General features: G+C 45.0%; 1 protein-coding gene across 1 annotated transcript; it reads left to right on the top strand.

Annotated features, from left to right (window-relative positions):
- The first annotated feature begins 4,396 nt into the window (after positions 1-4,396).
- nt5c2a (5'-nucleotidase, cytosolic IIa) lies at positions 4,397-18,497 on the top strand. The gene is made up of 18 exons (XM_084470731.1): positions 4,397-4,436; positions 5,153-5,266; positions 8,181-8,254; positions 9,394-9,511; positions 10,064-10,159; positions 10,564-10,655; positions 10,741-10,798; positions 11,124-11,217; positions 11,312-11,365; positions 11,544-11,627; positions 11,881-11,922; positions 12,359-12,466; positions 12,904-12,970; positions 14,261-14,431; positions 14,855-14,906; positions 15,202-15,262; positions 15,624-15,800; positions 16,168-18,497. The coding sequence occupies exons 2-18, from the start codon at positions 5,166-5,168 to the stop codon at positions 16,405-16,407; spliced, it is 1,689 nt and encodes a 562-aa protein (XP_084326857.1). The 5' UTR covers positions 4,397-4,436; positions 5,153-5,165; the 3' UTR covers positions 16,408-18,497.
- The last annotated feature ends 798 nt before the right edge of the window (positions 18,498-19,295 follow it).

Here is a 19,295-nt window from a genome sequence, read left to right on the forward strand (position 1 = left end):
CTTGTCGCACGTTGCCACACATGCGGCCTCATGCACGATAGTGGGGGATTTCATGATTAGTTTGAATGCATCAGTTTGCCAAGAACATTCTTTCGTTCGTTCGTTCATTCGCATTTCCGGTAGTGGAGAATCATGATTCTCAGTCACTGAGTCGGTCAGACTCGGCTCCTCCCTCGTTCTCGTTCAAACGAATCGCGAATGCACGTTCTCAGCCAAGTCGGTCAGACTCAGTTCCTCCCGCGTTCTCATTCTCAAATGAATCATGATCGTGCAATGGTGCAAACGGTCATCAATCAACACAACAGAGTGCTTCATGTTCGGAATCGGGATGTTGTTGCCCGGCTGACTCTCGTGACTTCTCAGTCCTCGAGTCTTCACCGCTAAACACAGTCAGTGAACGAACGGCGACTCGCGAGTCAGCTAGTGGGTGGAGCTGGGAGTCGAGTCTCGGCAAACGAACGACGACGAATGAGAGCGGCGAATCAGTTTGGTTCGTTTGTTTTAAAGAGTCGTTTGTTCGAACTGATTCGTTCGTGAACGAGCCACCACTAGTGCACGAGTCCCCTAGACCCCGACATTTCCCCTCTTCCTACAGTCGGTTCGCTGTAAGGAGAAAGCAGAGTTGCTCTGTCTCTTCGGCCTGCCTCCGCTTGCAGACGAGCCAGACATGACACACGTTGTGAAGGTGGGAGGGGCCAGACAGATTTAATCAGCTGTCTGCTCGCCCTCTCCCCGAGCGCTATGCACTTTGGCAAGAGCCTTTCTCCCTACAGTCGGTTCGCTGTAAGGAGAAGGCGGAGTTGCTCATTGTACGTTCTTCTGTCACCCTGTCGCTTCGGCCTGCCCTGCAGCGGTATTCTCCGCTTGCAGACGAGCCAGACATCACACGCCATGTGAAGGCCCCAGTGGTGGATGTAGGAGAATCTTTGTTGCTCTGCATCGCCCTTTTTTCATATATTCTATGAAATGGGGTTGAGTCAGAAGTTACAGACTCGCTATATTCTCCTGATCATCGCTTTGTGTGCTCTTAGGAGAATTTAGGGTTATTTATAGAGCCGTTGTGTTTTGCACACCCTCGGCCTATTGAGCTAGGTCCCCGCTGAGAGCATGACTCTGCAGTGGAGGTGGCTGTCTCTTGAGAGACGAGCCCATTCTGGATCTAAAAAAGCTGGCTCCGCGCACCTCATAGTGTGTGGGGGTTGTGCTGGTGCCACTCAGGCGTCAAGGGATAAAAATATTATTTTGTATCTCAACAACCTGCTTGTCCTGAGCCACTCAGAGGAAGCTGCGAGACGTGACACCATGACGTGATAAACGATTGCTCGATCTTCCTTGGGTTTAGCCATAAACTGCGAAGAGCTCACAACTCCCCAGCCGTCGGCTAGCCTATGGGAGTTTCCCTAGACTCTGCCACGATGACAGCGAGGCTCTAGCCTCCTCTGTGAGATGCAGGAGCGTGACCGCACTGTCTATCATGCACCTGTTGGGGCTGATGGCAGCTGCCCACCCTGTGGTTCCCCTGTGTTCCCCTTTTTGTGTAGACTACAGCAGTGGTTACCCAGAGGTTGGATCCCCAGGCAATATAAGCTCAGGGTGCTCTCCGTACTGGCTCTGTGTTGCCAGACCAGGAATACTGGGGAAGCCCCCTTGCATCTCTCAAGGGGATTCCCTTTGAGTGACGTCTTACGTTGTGGTCTTTATGGACACCTCGTTGACGCATTGGGGAGGGACTCCCTCACTTAGTCATAGGCTGACGCCCCCCTCTGCACACATAAATGTGCTAGAGCTTGCCATGGTGAAATTTTTTTTTATTTTCCTTTTCCTCACCTGGTGCGTGGCCGCTATGTTCTGATCAGAACAGACAGCGTGTCATAATCTGCTCAGCCCAGCCTAGAGCCCTGCATATCGTGGGCGCCCAGACCGGTTGCTTTGGTTTGGTTGATCCTGCAGGGCAGACTGCCAGCAGTGGTTATCAACACTATCCAGAGTGCCTAAGCGCCTTTCGCTATTCCGCCCTCTGCGCGGTGAAGTGGAGCGCTTTCTCTACATGGTGTGACAACAACCATGTTGACCCATCTCTTGTGAGGTGGGCAGTGAGCTTGGTTTCCTTCTGTGCTTACTGGAGAAATGCTTTGCTTTCTCCACTATCAAGTCCTTGCGGCAGCCATTTCGGCTGGCCCCACAGGCTGTGAAGGTAACCGTTTTTTCAGTCACTCACTGGTCAAGAGATGCTTGCACCACGGTTGGATCTTCCCACCGTGTTGTGTGGGTTATCCAGGGACCCTTTCGATCCTCTGGCGCTTTTTATCCGTCTTTAATGTCCTGTCCTCTGACCATTTCTAATGAATGTTATCCTTGTCTCTTATACGCTTTGCGTTTATTGAGAAAGTTATGATTGCTTGTGTGGACTTTTAATCCAATGTCGCATATTTGATCCAGTTTTACACATTCTGTGTGTCCACTGGCAACCAGAGCTTCTTCGTTGCTTTGTGAAGCCGATTAGATGCTCTGTTCGTTGTTATGCCTGCCAGCGGTTCCTCTTACCGCCTCTCGTTGGGAGTGGACGTAAGAGGGGCCTTGCTGCTCGCCGCAGTTGGTGGCTTGGGTTTTTTCCTAGCTCCGCCCCCAGTGGCAGCGGACGTAGGAGAAGCCTTGTTGCTCTGCATCGCCCGATTTATCATAGATTATGAATTAGGGGTTGAGTCAGAAATTACAGACTTGCTTTATTCTCTTGATCCTCACTTTGCGTGCTCTTGGGAGAATTTCGGGTTCTTGAGTCTGTTGTGCCCTGTGACTTAGGTCTTGTGACTTGGGGTCCAGCAGGAGTACATTGATTGGGCTCCACTCGCAGCTTCACCTTAGCCCATAAGGCAAAGCCTAGACGGCGTAGCCTACATGAAATAGAACGTTAGTTATGTTATTATAACTCTAGTTCTATGATTGTAGGCGTAGCCGTCTAGTTTCCCACCTGCTGTTTTCTCCAATAGCTGAAAGAATAGCGTGGAGGACGAACGCTGATCTGCGCCGCGTTATATACACGGTGCCGTGGGGAATGTGGGCGGTGCCCACGTTGATTGGTGCATAGCTGAAATTTTCAGTGCGCGCGAGCACGCGCACGGGACAAGCCCGCGAAGCCTAGACGGCTACGCCTACAATCATAGAACTAGAGTTATAATAACATAAATATCGTTCTCATTATACCACAGTTAAGGGGCGTTGCGCGTCGGGACGGCGACCCCCTTAACTGTGGTATAATGAGAACATTTCACTGACTGAAGTGATCTATTGCTTTTATAAAACGATTACGTAAGTATGGCGAAATGAAAGTCATAGACACCCTCAATTTTGAAAAAGCGAGAAAGTCTGAAAAGCATTTTTTTTAACGAATACAAAAAAGTAGTCCCTCCTGGCTGCCTGCAAGTGTACGGCGGTTGCTATGCAACACACTGTAGCGTCCTTCAGAGAGAAGGGTAGGCTAGAGACGGTAGCTTGGTTCGCCGGCAATTTAGCCTACTATCGAGTTCACTCACCGTGTGCCTATTGCTTTACAACATTTCCACCCTCTCCAGCAATCAATATGTTTTTAGTCTTCAGTGAATTATGCTATTGCTTTTATATAAATAAACAACAGTTCAAGTTAGGCGCGGAGTGATACGGAAGTCTATAAACTGAACTGGCGTCATAGCTGTGTGTATATGCTCAATATATATATATAATAGTTGGGAACCAATCAGATCGCTTGATTTAAGCCACCCGTTTTCGCAGGGGAAAAGTTGCAGCAGTGTGAACTGGTCATCGCAAGGAGTCCCCAAAAGATTGAACATGTCAAATCGCCAGGTCCAGTTTTAGAACGCAACGATGTGGCTATTTCTCTTCAGCCAATCAGGACACAGCACAACAATTTAGGCTTATTAAATACAAGTTGTAGATGCTAACGGTATTATCTTTGGTTTTACACCGCACTTATTTAACATTCCCTGCAAATGTATAAATCAGTGTTCGAATTACGTGGGAGCCAGAGGGAACCGAGCTTCCAAAAAGGCAAAGTCAAAAAACTGAGGGGTCTAGATAGATCACGACAGGCTGTGGTATAATGACCGTATACCACTGACTGAAGTGATCTATTGCTTTTATAAAACGGTTACGTAAGTATGGCGAAATGAAGTATGGCCGTTTTATAATTAAGCAATATATTGTAATAATAATAATATATATATTTTTAAATGTCTATACAGTTAAGTTTCTGTTAAAGTCTTGAAAAAGCTATTACTAGTATTACTAGATTGTCAATAAAAAAAAGAAAACTGTTGCAACAAACATTACCCTTAATGGTGTTATTTGCATTGTAACTGAAAACGCAATGCACTGACTGCGCATGCTCAGCTCAGTGACCACCACAACAGAATCTGTGAGACGATATTACACAAGAGTTACGGGTGAGTTACTCTTCCCCCTTCCTCTATTATGTTGTTTCACCAAACCGTGTTTGAATAATATGTATTTACGGGTAGTCTAAATAACCAGTCGCCACAATTTGCTAAGTCAACAACTTGTTTTCGTAGGTTTTTAAAAAGTTGTGCTAGCTCCATTAGCTTCACAGCTGTCATAACTGTGCAGCCGACCTTAACCCGAGAAATCCCTCAACCTGTCAAAAGCTTCCTCGTATATTATATGATATAACTAAATATGTGCAGATTTTTGCAAATAAGCAACTCGAGGTTTATAGTTCATTCGAAACGTAGCCATGCAACTGATTGAAATGTCTGGATTTGATATTATCTCCTTAGCTTATGCGTTAAATCTGCAAACGCTGCTTTTCTATTTCGTCCTGTTCTGTTCTTGCAACAGTTGACGTTATTGATGATACCTAGTGATCTATTCTGTTGAGTTAATGTTATTGATGATACCTAGTGATATATTCTGTTGAGTTAATGTTATTGATGAAACCTACTAGCCTAGTGATGTTTTCTGTTCGGTCAACGTTATTAATGAAACCTTCTGATTTGCGTTTATACAGTGATGCAGGGCATGTCGATTTCTTTTAAATTAATACTGTATTTAGATTTGATTGCAAGTTGCTGAAACCCAGACCTCAATGTACCGAGTTAATATTTTACATCATCAGCAACTTGGGTACTTCTAAATTTCGCAGGAACCAATCCGAGATGACGACTTCGTGGAGTGACCGATTACAGAACTACGCCGACTTGCCAGCAAACATGGACGGTATGGCGATGAAGAAATACCGTCGTGAAGCCCACCACAGGTAAAAGATAAGAAAGAGAGACATCTTGAAAAGGAAGTTCTTCCCCATGCAACATATACCGGGAGTCCATTAGATGGTGCAGATGCAGGGCACTTTAATTTCTGTTAACCATAAACTTTCTGCAGTATTCCTATTCCTCTTAATTGTATTCTTTAATCTGCTTTGACCAGAACTATCCTTGTTACACACTCGTTATAGCACATACACAAAGACAGATCAGGTGCCAGTACAGACAAGAGCAGTGGTAACTTTGTTATCATGGCAAATGTATTCTCTATTGCAAAGCTTTCCAAGGGATCTGGCCCCAATCCACCCTGCAATGAGGTACGCTGTCCTGTTGCCGGGTAATTTATACTGACTTAATGCTTAATCCTTTCCTTATTTGTTGTTGGATCAATGTCCATGAAGTGAATTGATCCTCCATCACGTCATGGACCATTAAAGCTGAATGGTACGTCAGTGTTTAATAGCTGCTGTAGGTATACGTGGGTCTCTACGTCACCTGCATGTGCCTTAGGTTATGTGCACCGCCGTGAAAATCTAACTACATCTACAGGCTACAGAGAGCCCTCTGGTTTGTTTCTCAACGACAGGGAAAAAAACAGGGAGTAAATAGACAAGAAAGACTATGTTCACTAATTTGTTCATGGGTATGACACATCATCTTCATACTCTAAAGGTGACTCCCGATGCCATTGAACTGTGACGATACAATCTTTTAAGCAGTCTACCAGCAGAACCATAACTGTGAGTGCTGGCGTACCTCTGGCGGCTATTCGACACAGAAGTATAATTCAGCCTTTACCCATACTGACACTAGGCCACCCACCCCCACCACCATCGTCACCACCATGAAAAACAAAACCACAGCCCGTGATCAGGGCAAGTGTCTGGACGTGAGGTGCTCTCGTCTCATTCCCTGGTGATCCTGCCATCTGTTTTTCATCCCTCCATCTCCATAACCCTTCAGGCGGTTCAGGGTTACCTGCCTGTCCACCAATGTCATCTGAATATAAACTTCAGGCTCCCACGCATGTCACAGCAGGGAACATGAACACTGCATACTGTGGTAGGAGGACCAGGCGCCAGCCCTAATGATCTGTTTGGGGGTCTCAGGCGGAAGACACCAGCGTGTAGGTCCTCTACGTCCTTTAGGGGGCTTGCTGCTGGTGGTGGTGGCAGAATGACCCAGTTAAGGGGAAGAAATGGGGTTTTATTCACCTAACACAAAGCCAATCTATTTTTTTTGTCCAGTTAAGATCTCAGGGAGTAGTTCTTTAGTTTATGTTTTTTGCAAAGTCCTGGTTGATAAATACATAAAAAAGTCCATGCTGGCCAAAGTTGGTCAAGTCCATGCTAAGGCTGTCCGAAGCGGTCATTCAAATTTTTTGTGTCTTGTAGACTAGGATGTCCATGTTCGTTGTCAGTGGTACTATGATCTGTCTAAACATTCAGCCCCTATTGCCCTCATAAGCATCCCTGGAAGCAAGGATCCCTCTTCTGTGTTTTGTCCCTCTGGTTCTTGGGGAGTTCCCCCATGCCCCTTAGAGGGCTTAGGGTTGGGGTGTATGGGGTAATATAATGTGGGCCATCTCTTTGAGTCCATGACTGGGATTAAGGGCTACAATGATTAAACCTCACTTGATTTGGGAGATGAGATGTTATGTAGTAGCAATTTGTAGAAAATGTGAAATCAGAGTGTAACTTGATTCTGATTGTTATGTGTCATACATGTTTGCCACTAAGCTGTTATTACAAATGAGAGGAAGCAATATAGTCCACCGGTTAGGCCTTTGACGCCCGGCTGAGATGTTCTGAGTTTGATCTCCAATTCCCCAGTTGATGTGTAAGCTTCCCAGAGTAATAAGCCCTAGCCCCTACTTGGTCCTTAATGAGCTGTACCTGAATTAGCTGAAAGATACTTTGGATGATAAGGTCTGATAGTATAGGGGCAGATCATTTCTGCCTATATTATACAATCCTTTATGTTTTCCATTGCATTGGTGTAACTTCAATGTATGCATCATCCTCATTTGAATGTTAGCCTTGTGTGGACATTACGCAGTAGGGAATCAGTAGCACTGTTTTTATAGAAAGTATTGCTCGATTTGAAACAGTGATGTTGCCACAGAGTTCCTGCTGTTCTGTGGTGAACAAGTAAATGGTGAGGATATGTTGGTGTGGCAAGGAAGTCTTTTGTTCAGATGCTCTGATTGGTCAATGCATGCATGTGGCGGGTGTGGGTTTAATTTACATTCCTAAAAAAAATGCATTAACCTGCTGCAATCCTAGCCTTTCCCCAAAGCATTCTTATGCCTTTCTCTTTTTTTAACTGAATTCAGTGGAATCAGATGTGAACACAACAGTAAGCATTCTAGCAACAGCAAGAATAACTGTTTTACAGATGTCAGGAGAGGATATGCAATATTATGGGTGGGTTGAACGGCTTGGGAGTCATGTTGTTCCTGATCACCTGTTTCAAAAGCGATGACACCCACTGTTGCAATGGCTTTGCCCAGTGTAATCCATCCATCCATTACGACCAGAGTGAAGCTGGCTCTATGTTTTGCATCACTTAAGACAGACGCAAGCAGAAATCTCACTCTCCTTAAAACGTCTGTTTTCTCCTGATTTAAGAGATAAAACAAAGGCATCAATTCAACATGGACCATCAGACAACAGCCAACCCAATAATATTATTGCACTCTTCCAGAACTCTGTACGGCTGCTGCTGCTGCTGCTGCTGCTGCTGTTGTTGTTGTTGTTTGGTGTAGGAATGTATCTGGATGTCTTGTGGTGTTTGGTGTAGGAATGTATCCTGAATGTCTGGTGGTGTTTGGTGTGTAGACGATGAATGTAACCCAGTGGTGTTTTTAGGTGTCAACTGACTGTATGCCAATGTTCCTCCCTGCAGGGTGTTTGTAAACAGAAGCCTGGCCATGGAGAAGATCAAGTGTTTTGGCTTTGATATGGATTACACACTAGCAGGTACGTGCAGACGAGCGGTGGGGAAACCACCACTCATAGTCAATTCTCCGGATTCACAGTATTGCTTTCGGGAATGTACTGGGCTACAAACTCCTACAGGTTGTAGTACAATAATTAAGAAAGAAAAGTACTCCAATGTATCAGAGCTATTTAAGTCCAACAGCGATTTCAAACGTGACCCTTGACACAATACCCGGTGTGCAGCAACAGATCGTGCCCACACTAGCCAACCACAGTGTCCCATTCTCCTGCTGTACCTCCCACAGAACTCTGTCAGGGACAATGGTCATCATAAGCTTTCCCCCGATCCACAAATCCACACTGGCTGAGCCAAACCACCTACCTTATTGACCTGCCAGAATGTAAAGAGCAGATCCTAACTTTTGGGCCTGAGAAAACACTTGTCAGCCTGCTCCTCTTCAGTTCCCTGGCTTCATGCTTTCTCTTGGGGATTGCCCTAAGAAGGGTGACCTTTTCGCCTGGTCGTTGGACCCTATAACCTATTATCCATTACCTTTTAATGTGTGACAAGTGACACAACAGCTGAGCATTAAGGGAGTCGGCATGCAGGCTTGGCTTTAGGTCCAACATAACTGTCAAAGCGATGATATCGCGGCAAAGTCCTTTTGGCGTACATGGTCAGGCCCTGCTGGCGAACGCTGGGGGGCTTTTCTAAGCCTTTCAGACCCAACCTAGCTTACCCCTGCCCTGCCTGGTATTTCCTAGAACCGCTCTTCACAGAGGAGTTCACATTGCGTTGGTTTATTTGGCTTCTCCTTTTTTTAGAAGTGTGTCGTCACACCTGAAATATAGAAAACAACTTGTTATTTTCCCTACAAAACCCCTTTTATCATCAGAATCAAGAGTTGTGTTGCCAGGTAAGCTTTCACATACAAGGAGCAAACTCCTTGCCACTTGACAGGATATTCAAAAAAGGAGGATATGAAAAATACAATCTACTTAAAATATATAGTTTGAAACATAAAATATGTGGGTTTGCAATTGGCAAAGTGGTTGAGTACCGGGGTCGATTTAGATTGTGAAGCATCAACGTTGGATCAGAAGGCATATACTGTATATCCCCAAAACGGCCAGCCGAAGGAACGTATTAAAGCATTGTGTGTCTTTGTGTGTATTAGTGTACAAATCTCCAGAGTACGAGTCGCTGGGCTTCGAGCTGACCGTGGCCCGGCTGGTCTCCATCGGTTACCCCCAGGAGCTGTCCAGCTTCGTGTACGACCCCACCTTCCCCACCAGGTCGGTGGCCTCCCGCAGCACTGCTCCTGCTGTTCTCTAAACCCTGCATGGAAGTCATGTGGAAACACATAGATTTGAATGTCAGGCCCGTCGCCTCGCCTGGCATTCAAAATGCAAAATTATGTTTTTGAATGTTATAGAGCTTCCTCTCCCACTTGTGCTCTCTTTTTCTCCCTCTCCCCCTCTCTCTCTATTTCTTTCTCTTTCTGTCTCTCTCTCCCTCTCTCTCTGTTTATCTTTCTCCATTTCTTTTCTCCATTTCTTCCTCTCTCTGTCTCTCTCTCCCTCTGTCTCACTCTCTCCATCCCCCCTGTTTTTATACCTTTCACCATTTACAAAGTGTCTACGAGTCAATTGTCCTAAAAATGGAAGACCTTATGGATATAAAAAGATGATATAAAAGGGAACCATGAAGCACACTTTGAACCAGACCTAGCTAAAGGCCATGGTTACTTTCCATTTACACAAAGACCCTGAGGATTATGTTCCACCACTTGGGCCATGGTTACTGTCAACGCTCTCTCTTTCTCCCTCTCCATTTCTCTCTCTCAGAGGTCTGATGTTTGACACAACCTATGGTAACCTGCTGAAGGTGGACACCTATGGAAACATCCTTGTGTGTGCGCACGGCTTCAACTTCATGCGTGGGTGAGTCACGCACATGCACGTATTGATATCACCTGGCCCCTCTTCTTCTGAAGATGGCTGCTCCATGTTGTTTTAACCGTACCTCAGACACTGCAGAAGTTGTCACTACGTGGTTAAAAATCACATGTTTAATTAAACACCTTTTTTCATTCCCAGAGGCAGTAATTGCTTAGTCAAGGTAGAAAAATAAATAGTTGCTGGTAATAAAATGCATAATTATTGATACTTCACTAATAACTTTTCATAAAATTTAATTTGCCACTGCCAAACTATATGTAAATTATCCCAACTAAGATTATATGGGATTTTATTTTTTTCTCCATAATAAGATCAATGTTTTATGGATTATTGCTTTCAGTGGTAGTTGAGGTGTCATCCATTCATATTCATGTACTCATCCCCAGGCCTGACATCAGGGAGATGTATCCTAACAAGTTCATCCAGCGTGGAGATATGGACCGCTTCTACATCCTCAACACACTCTTCAACCTCCCTGGTATGAATGGCTGAATATCAACGAAAGAAGAGAATGTATATATATATATATATATCTCAATAAATGATTTATGTGTTTTCTTCAGAGACCTACCTCTTTGCTTGTCTTGTGGATTTCTTCTCCAACTGTTCCAGATACAAAAGGTAAGCCTATCCTAAGCCTAACCAACCATAACTTACTCTCAACCATACTAACACTAACTAACCCTAACCCTCACCCTTACCAACCCACACTTAATTAACCCTAACCCTAACCCTCCCTACCTTTCCTAATTTTAATTAATCCTCGCTAAACCTTCTTAATCTTTCCCTAACCCTGAATTTACCCCTAATTGAACTGCTAAGTAACCATAAACTCTCACAAACCTTTCAATGACTCCTGACACTCCCTAACCCTGACAAACCTTGCCTTGTGCCGTTATACGGTCTTCTTACTGATTTACATCTCTTCCTCCCTCACGGTTTGTAGTTGTGAGAAAGGCTTCAAAGATGGAGATCTGTTCATGTCCTACAAGAGCATGTTCCAGGATGTCCGCGACACCGTGGACTGGGTCCATATCAAGGTTTGGTTCTTTCTCCAGTTAGAACCCTGCGTCTCATGGTCGGATCGAGTGTTCTCCTTCCCTTCATGACCCATGTTGTTTGTATTCCCTCTAGGGCTCTCTCAAAGAGAAGACGGTTGAAAACCTTGAGAAGTACGTTGTCAGAGATGTAAGTCACCAAGCTCCTCTTACTAACCAATATACTGTACATAGCTTCTGATGTTAGAATGTAGCTTCTGAGGGGAGCATGGTTGGGAGCATGGTTTCTAAATATAGCACGTAGCTTCTGACTCGAGCTCCTGACTGCAGCACCAGGCCTTTAACTCTGCATTCCTCTCTGCCCCCAGGCCAAACTGCCCCTGCTCCTGAGTCGGATGAACGAGGTGGCCAAGGTGTTCCTAGCCACCAACAGCGACTACAAGTACACACAGGTGAGCTCAGCGAGAGAACCTCCTCTGACCTCAACCGTACAGCGGGAGAAACACCAGTGAAATTATGGAAAACATGCAATAAAAAAATAACAAAAATAAACCGCTAAAGGTTTAATGTAATAAATCATTTGTTATAATGAGGAATAGACCTGTCGTTGTTGATGTCTGATTTAGACATCAAGATTTAAATATCACTTGTGAGCCTGTGAATTTGAATTCTAACAGATTTTCCTTTTTCCCCTCTTTCTAACAGAAAATCATGACCTACCTTTTCGATTTCCCTCACGGCCCCAAGGTAATGCAGATGGTTTAAATATTAATCTGTGATTTGTTTTTGTTCACAACTACTAGCGCGTGGAGGTGGAGCCTTTAATTGCAAACTACTTTGAGTGGCCACCAAGGTCAGAAAAACGTAATATGCAATATATTGTTGTCATTATTATCATTATTATTGAAATAATGACATTAGTGTGTGTGTGTGTGGCTGTGTGCGTGCACGTATGTGTTTGTGCACGCCTGTGTGTGTGTATGTTTGTGTGTGTGTATATTTGCATGCATGCATGTGTGTGTGTGTGTGTGTGTGTGTTTCTGTGTTTGCATCCATTGGTGTGTGTGTGTGTGTGTGTGTGTGTGTGTGTGTGTGTGTGTGTGTGTGTGTGTGTGTGTGTGTGTGTGTGTGTGTGTGTGTGTGTGTGTGTGTGTGTGTGTGTGTGTGTGTGTGTGTGAGACAGTCTGGTAAGCCCCACAGGCCGTGGCAGTCGTACTTTGACCTGATCCTGGTGGACGCCCGCAAGCCGCTGTTCTTCGGCGAGGGAACGGTGCTCCGCCAGGTGGACACGGTGAGAAGAGGCTTTGAGGAAGGTCTGCAGGAGCAGGACATGCAAATGCCTGCTTCCAGTTACCCTGGTAACCCCGTGTCTTCGTACTCTGTTGTAGGGCTGTGCGATTAATCTCATTTTGAACGTGATTTCGATTTTAGCATCAAACAATCAAAAAACTAATATAATCGAGTTGAAACTTTTTTTTTTTTTTTTTTAGAACAGCTGTATACATATTTGTACATTATTTTAGATCTTATTTTCTATTTTAACATTTTGTGTATTTTCTTAAGGGGAAATTTTTCTAACCCTAAGTTCTTAGTTACAAAGGGTTTTTTTGGAGAGAAATGCTGAAAAAATGATCAATACTCAAAAATAATCATTTGAATAACCATGATTTCGATATAGATTTTTTTTTCCATAATCAAGCAGCCCTACTCTGTTGTGGTTTGTGACAGGTTACGGGTCGCCTGAAGATCGGCACGTACACCGGACCCCTGCACCATGGCATTGTGTACTCTGGAGGTAGTCAACACACACACACACACACACACACACACACACACACACACACACACACACACACACACACACACACACACACACACACACACACACACACACACACACACACCTTCGTAGTCTCTATACTGGTCCTGTCTAGCTCTCTGGTCCTGTGTAGCTAAACTGGTGGCGCATGGCTCTAACACTGCCAGCTTTAGGGGTTTGGGCCATCATGCTGAGAGATGTATGCACCCAGTGTTACAGCCTCCCAGGGTTCTCCCCAGGGGTGTTGTACATGGTGGCGCCAGGATTTAAGGGTTAGCCCTGTTTTAACAAAGTGACCCGTGATAGAAATGAAAAGGAACATAACAATTAGTTAAAAATACAGATTTTCGTGGCGCCTCTACTTGGTTCTGAAATGCTTCATAGTGACACAGGAAAGGAAGCATGGTGGTGCAACGTCACTTGACCATCGTACCATCGAGAACCCTGTGATGTAAAGGCTTCTTGTGGTCCTCAACACCACTCCTCGTCCTTACCTCGCCTACCAGATGTCCCTATTCGCCCCCTCCATGTCATGTCCACCGGACACATGTTGAGGGATGAGAAATGTGCCCAGTGACACCCTCTCAGGGGCGCTGATTAGTTTTGAGGTCACGATGGAGGTTAAAAATATAGCGGTCATTAAAACGTCAGCTGTTAATCATAGGGAGGGTGTTATCCGACTCATAAGTGCGGCGATGGTGTTGACAGCGCGTGCGTATCAGTGACGAAACGTAGGAACGCCAATGCAGATCTAAGACTGCCCACGTCAACTAGAACAGGATGACAAATATCTACTGGAGATCTTAAGTTGCACACAGTTTCACCTGTAGTTTGCTAGCGAGCTTGACTTCCTGTGTGTGGCTGTTGGGACATCACGCACCACCTGCACCATGACAAAACGCACCTCATCAAAGTTATAAACTGTTGTCAAAGTTTAACCGCATCAAACGTACACCTTGTCAAAGATCCATCTCCTTAAAGTTTTACCTCGTTAGAAGCATACCTCGGCAAAATTATAAAAAGTCAACGCACAGATAAAAAGATGTTGAGTGAAATATCAGTATTTTCAAGCATAGAGTAGAGCATAGAGAAACTCACTCTCAATGATATTCTCAATATACACACAGCTAGCATGCTTAAACTGATATACTCTATATACACACAGCTAGCGTGCTATCACTGATATTCTCTATATACACACAGCTAGCGTGCTATCACTGCCACTACTTTTACTGGTCAACATATGACCCCTGCCTGCTGCCCCAGGGTCGTCTGACATCGTGTGTGACCTGCTGGGGGCCAAGGGGAAAGACATTGTGTACATCGGGGACCACATCTTCGGAGACATCCTGAAGTCCAAGAAGAGGCAGGGCTGGAGGACCTTCCTGGTCATCCCGGAGCTGGCCCAGGAGCTCCACGTGTGGACCGACAAGAGTGGTGAGGGCTCACACGTTCAATACCTCCATATACTGTATGTGTACATATGGACATAGACAACGCAGTGGTGAGGGCTCACACCATCAATACCTCCATATACTGTATGTGTACATGTAGACCTAGACAAAGCAGTGAGCACATACTTAGATGTACTGTAGACATAGACCTAGACATTTACATAGGCCGTACATAGATATATATAAGGATACATAGACAGAGATGTATGCACACAGAAATAAACACCAACATAGATATGTATATAGAAAAAGCTACTTTTGCATAGACACACAGAAGGGTTTGTTTTTTCTGCCGTTGAAGTTGTGGATAGTTCTTCTGAATCTTTTTGTCAGATAAACCCTGCACGTGTGTAAGGCTTTTGGGAGCCAATTTAAGCGATTGATTGTTTTTGTGTCTTTGTTTCAGCCATATTTGAGGAACTTCAGTCCCTGGATTGCTTCCTGGCAGAACTTTACAAGTGGGTAAACTCGGTTACGTGTTTTTGTAGCCATGATTACAATACGATTACTTATTATCCAACATATTGGATAATAAGTTAAAGCAATTCACCCTCTTTGTCTGGCTGCTGATCGGCCCTTTTTTAACATAAGAAGCTTAACATAAGACCTCCTATATATATATATAAATATTGGCTGAAAAAAATTGGTCTAATTTGGAAAAACACAAATTTCAGACCAATAGGTTCCATGGCCCATTCGTTCATAGGCTGACAGGATAGGCTGACCCTCTGGTGTGTGTTTGTGCTCCTGTAGAAACCTGGACAGCAGTAGCAACGAGAGGCCCGACATCAGCTCTCTCCAGAGGAGGATCAAGGTAGCTCCACATCTCCCGAATCTTTAAGTATTTTGTAATTCTCAGCTTGAAAAATACGAGGTCTGGCATGGGAGCTTGTGAACTGGTTCACATGCGTGATATGCGAATCAGATCATTCAAAAACCCTGGCCAATCAGATCACTCGAAAACCCCGGCTAATCAGATCACTTGAAAACCCCGGCCAATCAGATCACTCCAAAACCCCGGCCAATCAGATCACTCCAAAACCTTGGCCAATCTGATCTCTTGAAAACCCCTGCAAATTAATTCTCTCTCTCTATTTATATATAAACATGTCGTTATGTACATGTTTCTCTCTTTATACATATGTATAATATACATGTGTCTCTCTCTCTACCAGAAAATCACCCATGACATGGACATGTGCTACGGCATGATGGGCAGTCTGTTCCGCAGCGGCTCTCGGCAGACTCTGTTTGCCTCCCAGGTGATGCGCTACGCGGACCTGTACGCCTCGTCCTTCATCAACCTGCTCTACTACCCCTTCAGCTACCTGTTCAGGGCCGCTCATGTTCTGGTGGGTCATCTGGTTGAATATGTTATTACGTTAGTGAGGACGTGATCGTTGCTTACTTAGGGCTGGGAGGGCGGGGTAGTAATGAGGAGGGTCCTCTAGTTAAAGTAAGGAGGGGGGAAAGGGTGTGTGAATTAAGGTGAAGACGAAATAGTGGATGTTTCGGTCCGCTTATTTATAGCGAACATCAGTTCGACAGAGAACACTAGAGCTCTTGTTATATTGAGTCTTGCGCCACAAGCCAATTTCTCAAAGTCTCTTGTTTTTTTTCCAAATTCAATTATCCCCAAAACCTTAACATATCACATCGCATCATATAATTCCGTAAGTACGACCCTTGCCTCTCTAACTCTGGCTCCCTCTCCCCCAGATGCCCCACGAGTCGACGGTAGAGCACGCCCACGTGGGCCTCAATGACACCGAGTCGCCCCTGGCCACGCGTAACCGCCACGAGGCCGACCTGCGGCTGCTGGAGGGCAAGAGGCAGCTGCTGACACGCTCGGTCAGCGAGGTGCAGCCGCCGCACCTCTTCCCCCAGACCCCCGAGGAGATCACCCACTGCCACGACGAGGACGACGATGAGGAGGAGGAGGAGGAGGAGGAGGAGTAGACTCGAGAAATGGCGGTGGAATTCAAGTTGTGTGCATGTTACGGGAGGAGAGAGTGGGTGGAAGAGGAGGGACAGGAGGAAGAGGAGGAGTTGTTTCGGTCAAGAGAGTCCAGTACATTGAAGTGTTACATGAGGGGAGAGTGAGGGGGGGGGGGGAGAGGAAGAGGAGGAAGAATAGCCGGTTGCATGAAGAGAGGACATGCTTTTTGAGAAAGTATGGTAGAGGTCGAGTTCATTCTGTGGGAGTCAATCGTCCATCCTAGTCAACTCATTTGTCATTTAAAAATGCACCACTTCTACTCCTAACTGTTGGTCTGCAAGAGTTGTATTTTCTTTGTTTTACCCGCTGGGTATTTTGGTTTTATTCATGTGTGTATTTGTGGAGAGAATCCTTCCATTGGCCTCTGCTCCTCTCGATGTTGACGCATTCAACAGGAAGTCTGCATCGGGCCACTTCCTCTTCCCCTCTTCATTGAATCGTGGTAAGCTGAAATACTTGCAAAGAATGACGGCCCTCGAGCAAACACTTGAGAGCCATTCTATGGATAGCCATAGTGTATTTCATGAACAGTACACTGAGACATGAGCTCGGTGGGCGACGCCTAGAACGGTTGTATTGCGTCCATAAGAGTATTTTGTTATTATTTTTGTACAACCTTTGAGGTATTTTTCTAAAACAGAAGGTGTTTTAACAGTAGCCCTAGTGAAATGAGGCCAGTCACTCGCTGTGCCGTCCTGCATCCTGGCCCCCACTCAATCTACTCCTCTGTTGCAGTGTTGGACCACGTTACCCTGAATGCTGTACACCACGTTACCAGAAGTTTGTAGCTCTCGATAGTTGGTTGTAGGTGCTAGCTGTCATCACCTTGCTTTTCTGGTTGGATGTTAAGCAATATGCCCCAATATTGCAACATTTTATTTTTATATAAGAAATGGCCTAATGCCTTATTCTGGTCAACTGGTATGGATATTAAGGGGGGATGACAGTAAAGATTATTGTTTGGTGTATTTCCGACGGTTTTTGCTTTTGTTCATTTGTCATATTTGAACATTTGATCTGTAGTGTTTGCGCGCATGGCTGCTATTGCTTGTGTTGCAGTGTGATTTCTAAATCAAATTTAAACTGAATTTATTATACTGTAAGCGATGGCTGTTCATGTGTCCAGGCATGCAAACTAGTCACCTTTCGGCGAAATTCGCCGTTTTTTAAACAAAATTGGCCACTTGTGTGATTCGTGGAGATCCATTGAGAAAACATTGGGGTGTGTGTGTGTGTCCCGCCCGGCAGGTCAACTAGCAGGCGCTTGTTGCGTCGCAAGCAAGTGTCCCAGTTTGGCGCAACAATTACCGGTTAAAACACAACCAACTTGAAGTCATTGGCAGACGAGTCATCCCGAAATTCACGCAAAGATAAGCATCCTTAAACAGTTTTCTTTCAAGCTAATGTTATGTGTGTTTTTCGCTAAAATTGGAATACAATACAAGCTGAAAGAAACCACCGCTGTAACGGTACCGGAGCTCTGTGCTGTCGACACCACAGCGGGGCACAGAAACACATGATTCACTGTGGTTTCTGTGACATGATAAACACTAAAAATGAATACTAATGTTTTATAAAGAAAGCTATCTTAGTGGGAATGCCACGCAACAGATAGCCACGGTTACATACAGTAATGTTCTTATGACGGGAGAAATAGAAATATAGTATAGAGACAACTTTGAGCTGTGTGTGCGCGTATGTTTGAGTGAGAGACTGGAGTAAATGAGAGACAGAAAAATCGGACCCCCTCCATTCTACCTCAGAGGTAGCCTGGCTATTGCCAGACCAAGTACAATCGTAGATTGCACGTTGGTCTGGTAAGGGTGCCGTCATTTTCTCCTGCACAAGAGGCGGGCGTAGTTCAAATGGCTGCAAGCAATTGGCCACCAGCGGGGCTAGCTGCCCCTCGGTGCACGGTGGCTGGTCCCCGCGGTCGCCGTGCACCGGCCGAGCTCCCGAACTCCGGCGGTGCACTCTCGCGGGCGGATTGGGATAGGAAACAGGAGGATTAAACATGTTCCTTTCCATCCCCATGTGCAGGGCGAATTCCAATCGCCGGCAGATGGGGGTGGGGCTACCCAGTCTACCTCACAGGTACAGAAGGCCTCCGACAAGGATGGGCCACTGAGTGCAAATAAAGCTAGTGCATCCCAGAACAACAACAGACCAAGGAGGACGCGGAAAAAAAATAAAAATAAAAAATAAACTCCAGGGAGTTAAAAAAAAAAAAAGTATATTAAAAAATTTATAAAAATATATATATATTTTTAAAAATAATAAATAAATAAAAATTTACCTGCGCGCGAATGTTTTTTTTGCGCGCATCTTTGTTTTTGACATGCGCGCAGGTCCAAAAAAAAACATTCGCGCGCAGGTCCAAAAAAAAAAGATGCGCGCAGGTCCAAAAAAAAAGATGCGCACGTAGGTCCAAATTTTTATTTTTTTTATTTATAATTTTTTTTATATAATTATTTTTTTTATAATTTTTTATATATATATATGTATTTTTTTCTAACTCCCTGGAGTTTATTTTTTATTTATTATTATTATTATTTGGGATGCACTAGCTTTATTTGCACTCAAGTGGCCCATCCTTGTCGGAGGCCTTCTGTACCTGTGAGGTAGACTGGGTAGCCCCACCCCCATCTGCCGGCGATTGGAATTCGCCCTGCACAACACATGGGGATGGAAAGGAACATGTTTAATCCTCCTGTTTCCTATCCCAATCCGTTTGGCACCAATCACCAAGCTGGCTTTTTTCACCTGGCGCGCTATTGGCTGGTTAAACACGATGACGACAGAAGCGTCGCAAGCAGCCGAAGCGGAGCAACCGCTACCCGTTGATGCA

This window comes from Micromesistius poutassou, assembly GCF_964030765.1.
Source record: "Micromesistius poutassou genome assembly, chromosome: 7".
NCBI classification, from domain to species: domain Eukaryota; kingdom Metazoa; phylum Chordata; class Actinopteri; order Gadiformes; family Gadidae; genus Micromesistius; species Micromesistius poutassou.

Coding starts and splice junctions, on each gene's coding strand:
- nt5c2a (XM_084470731.1), top strand. CDS start 5,166: ATGACGACTTCGTGGAGTGACCGATTACAGAACTACGCCGACTTGCCA. Junction 11,628..11,880: donor GCGACTACAAGTACACACAG/GTGAGCTCAGCG, acceptor TCTTTCTAACAG/AAAATCATGACCTACCTTTT. Junction 14,907..15,201: donor TTCCTGGCAGAACTTTACAA/GTGGGTAAACTC, acceptor GTGCTCCTGTAG/AAACCTGGACAGCAGTAGCA.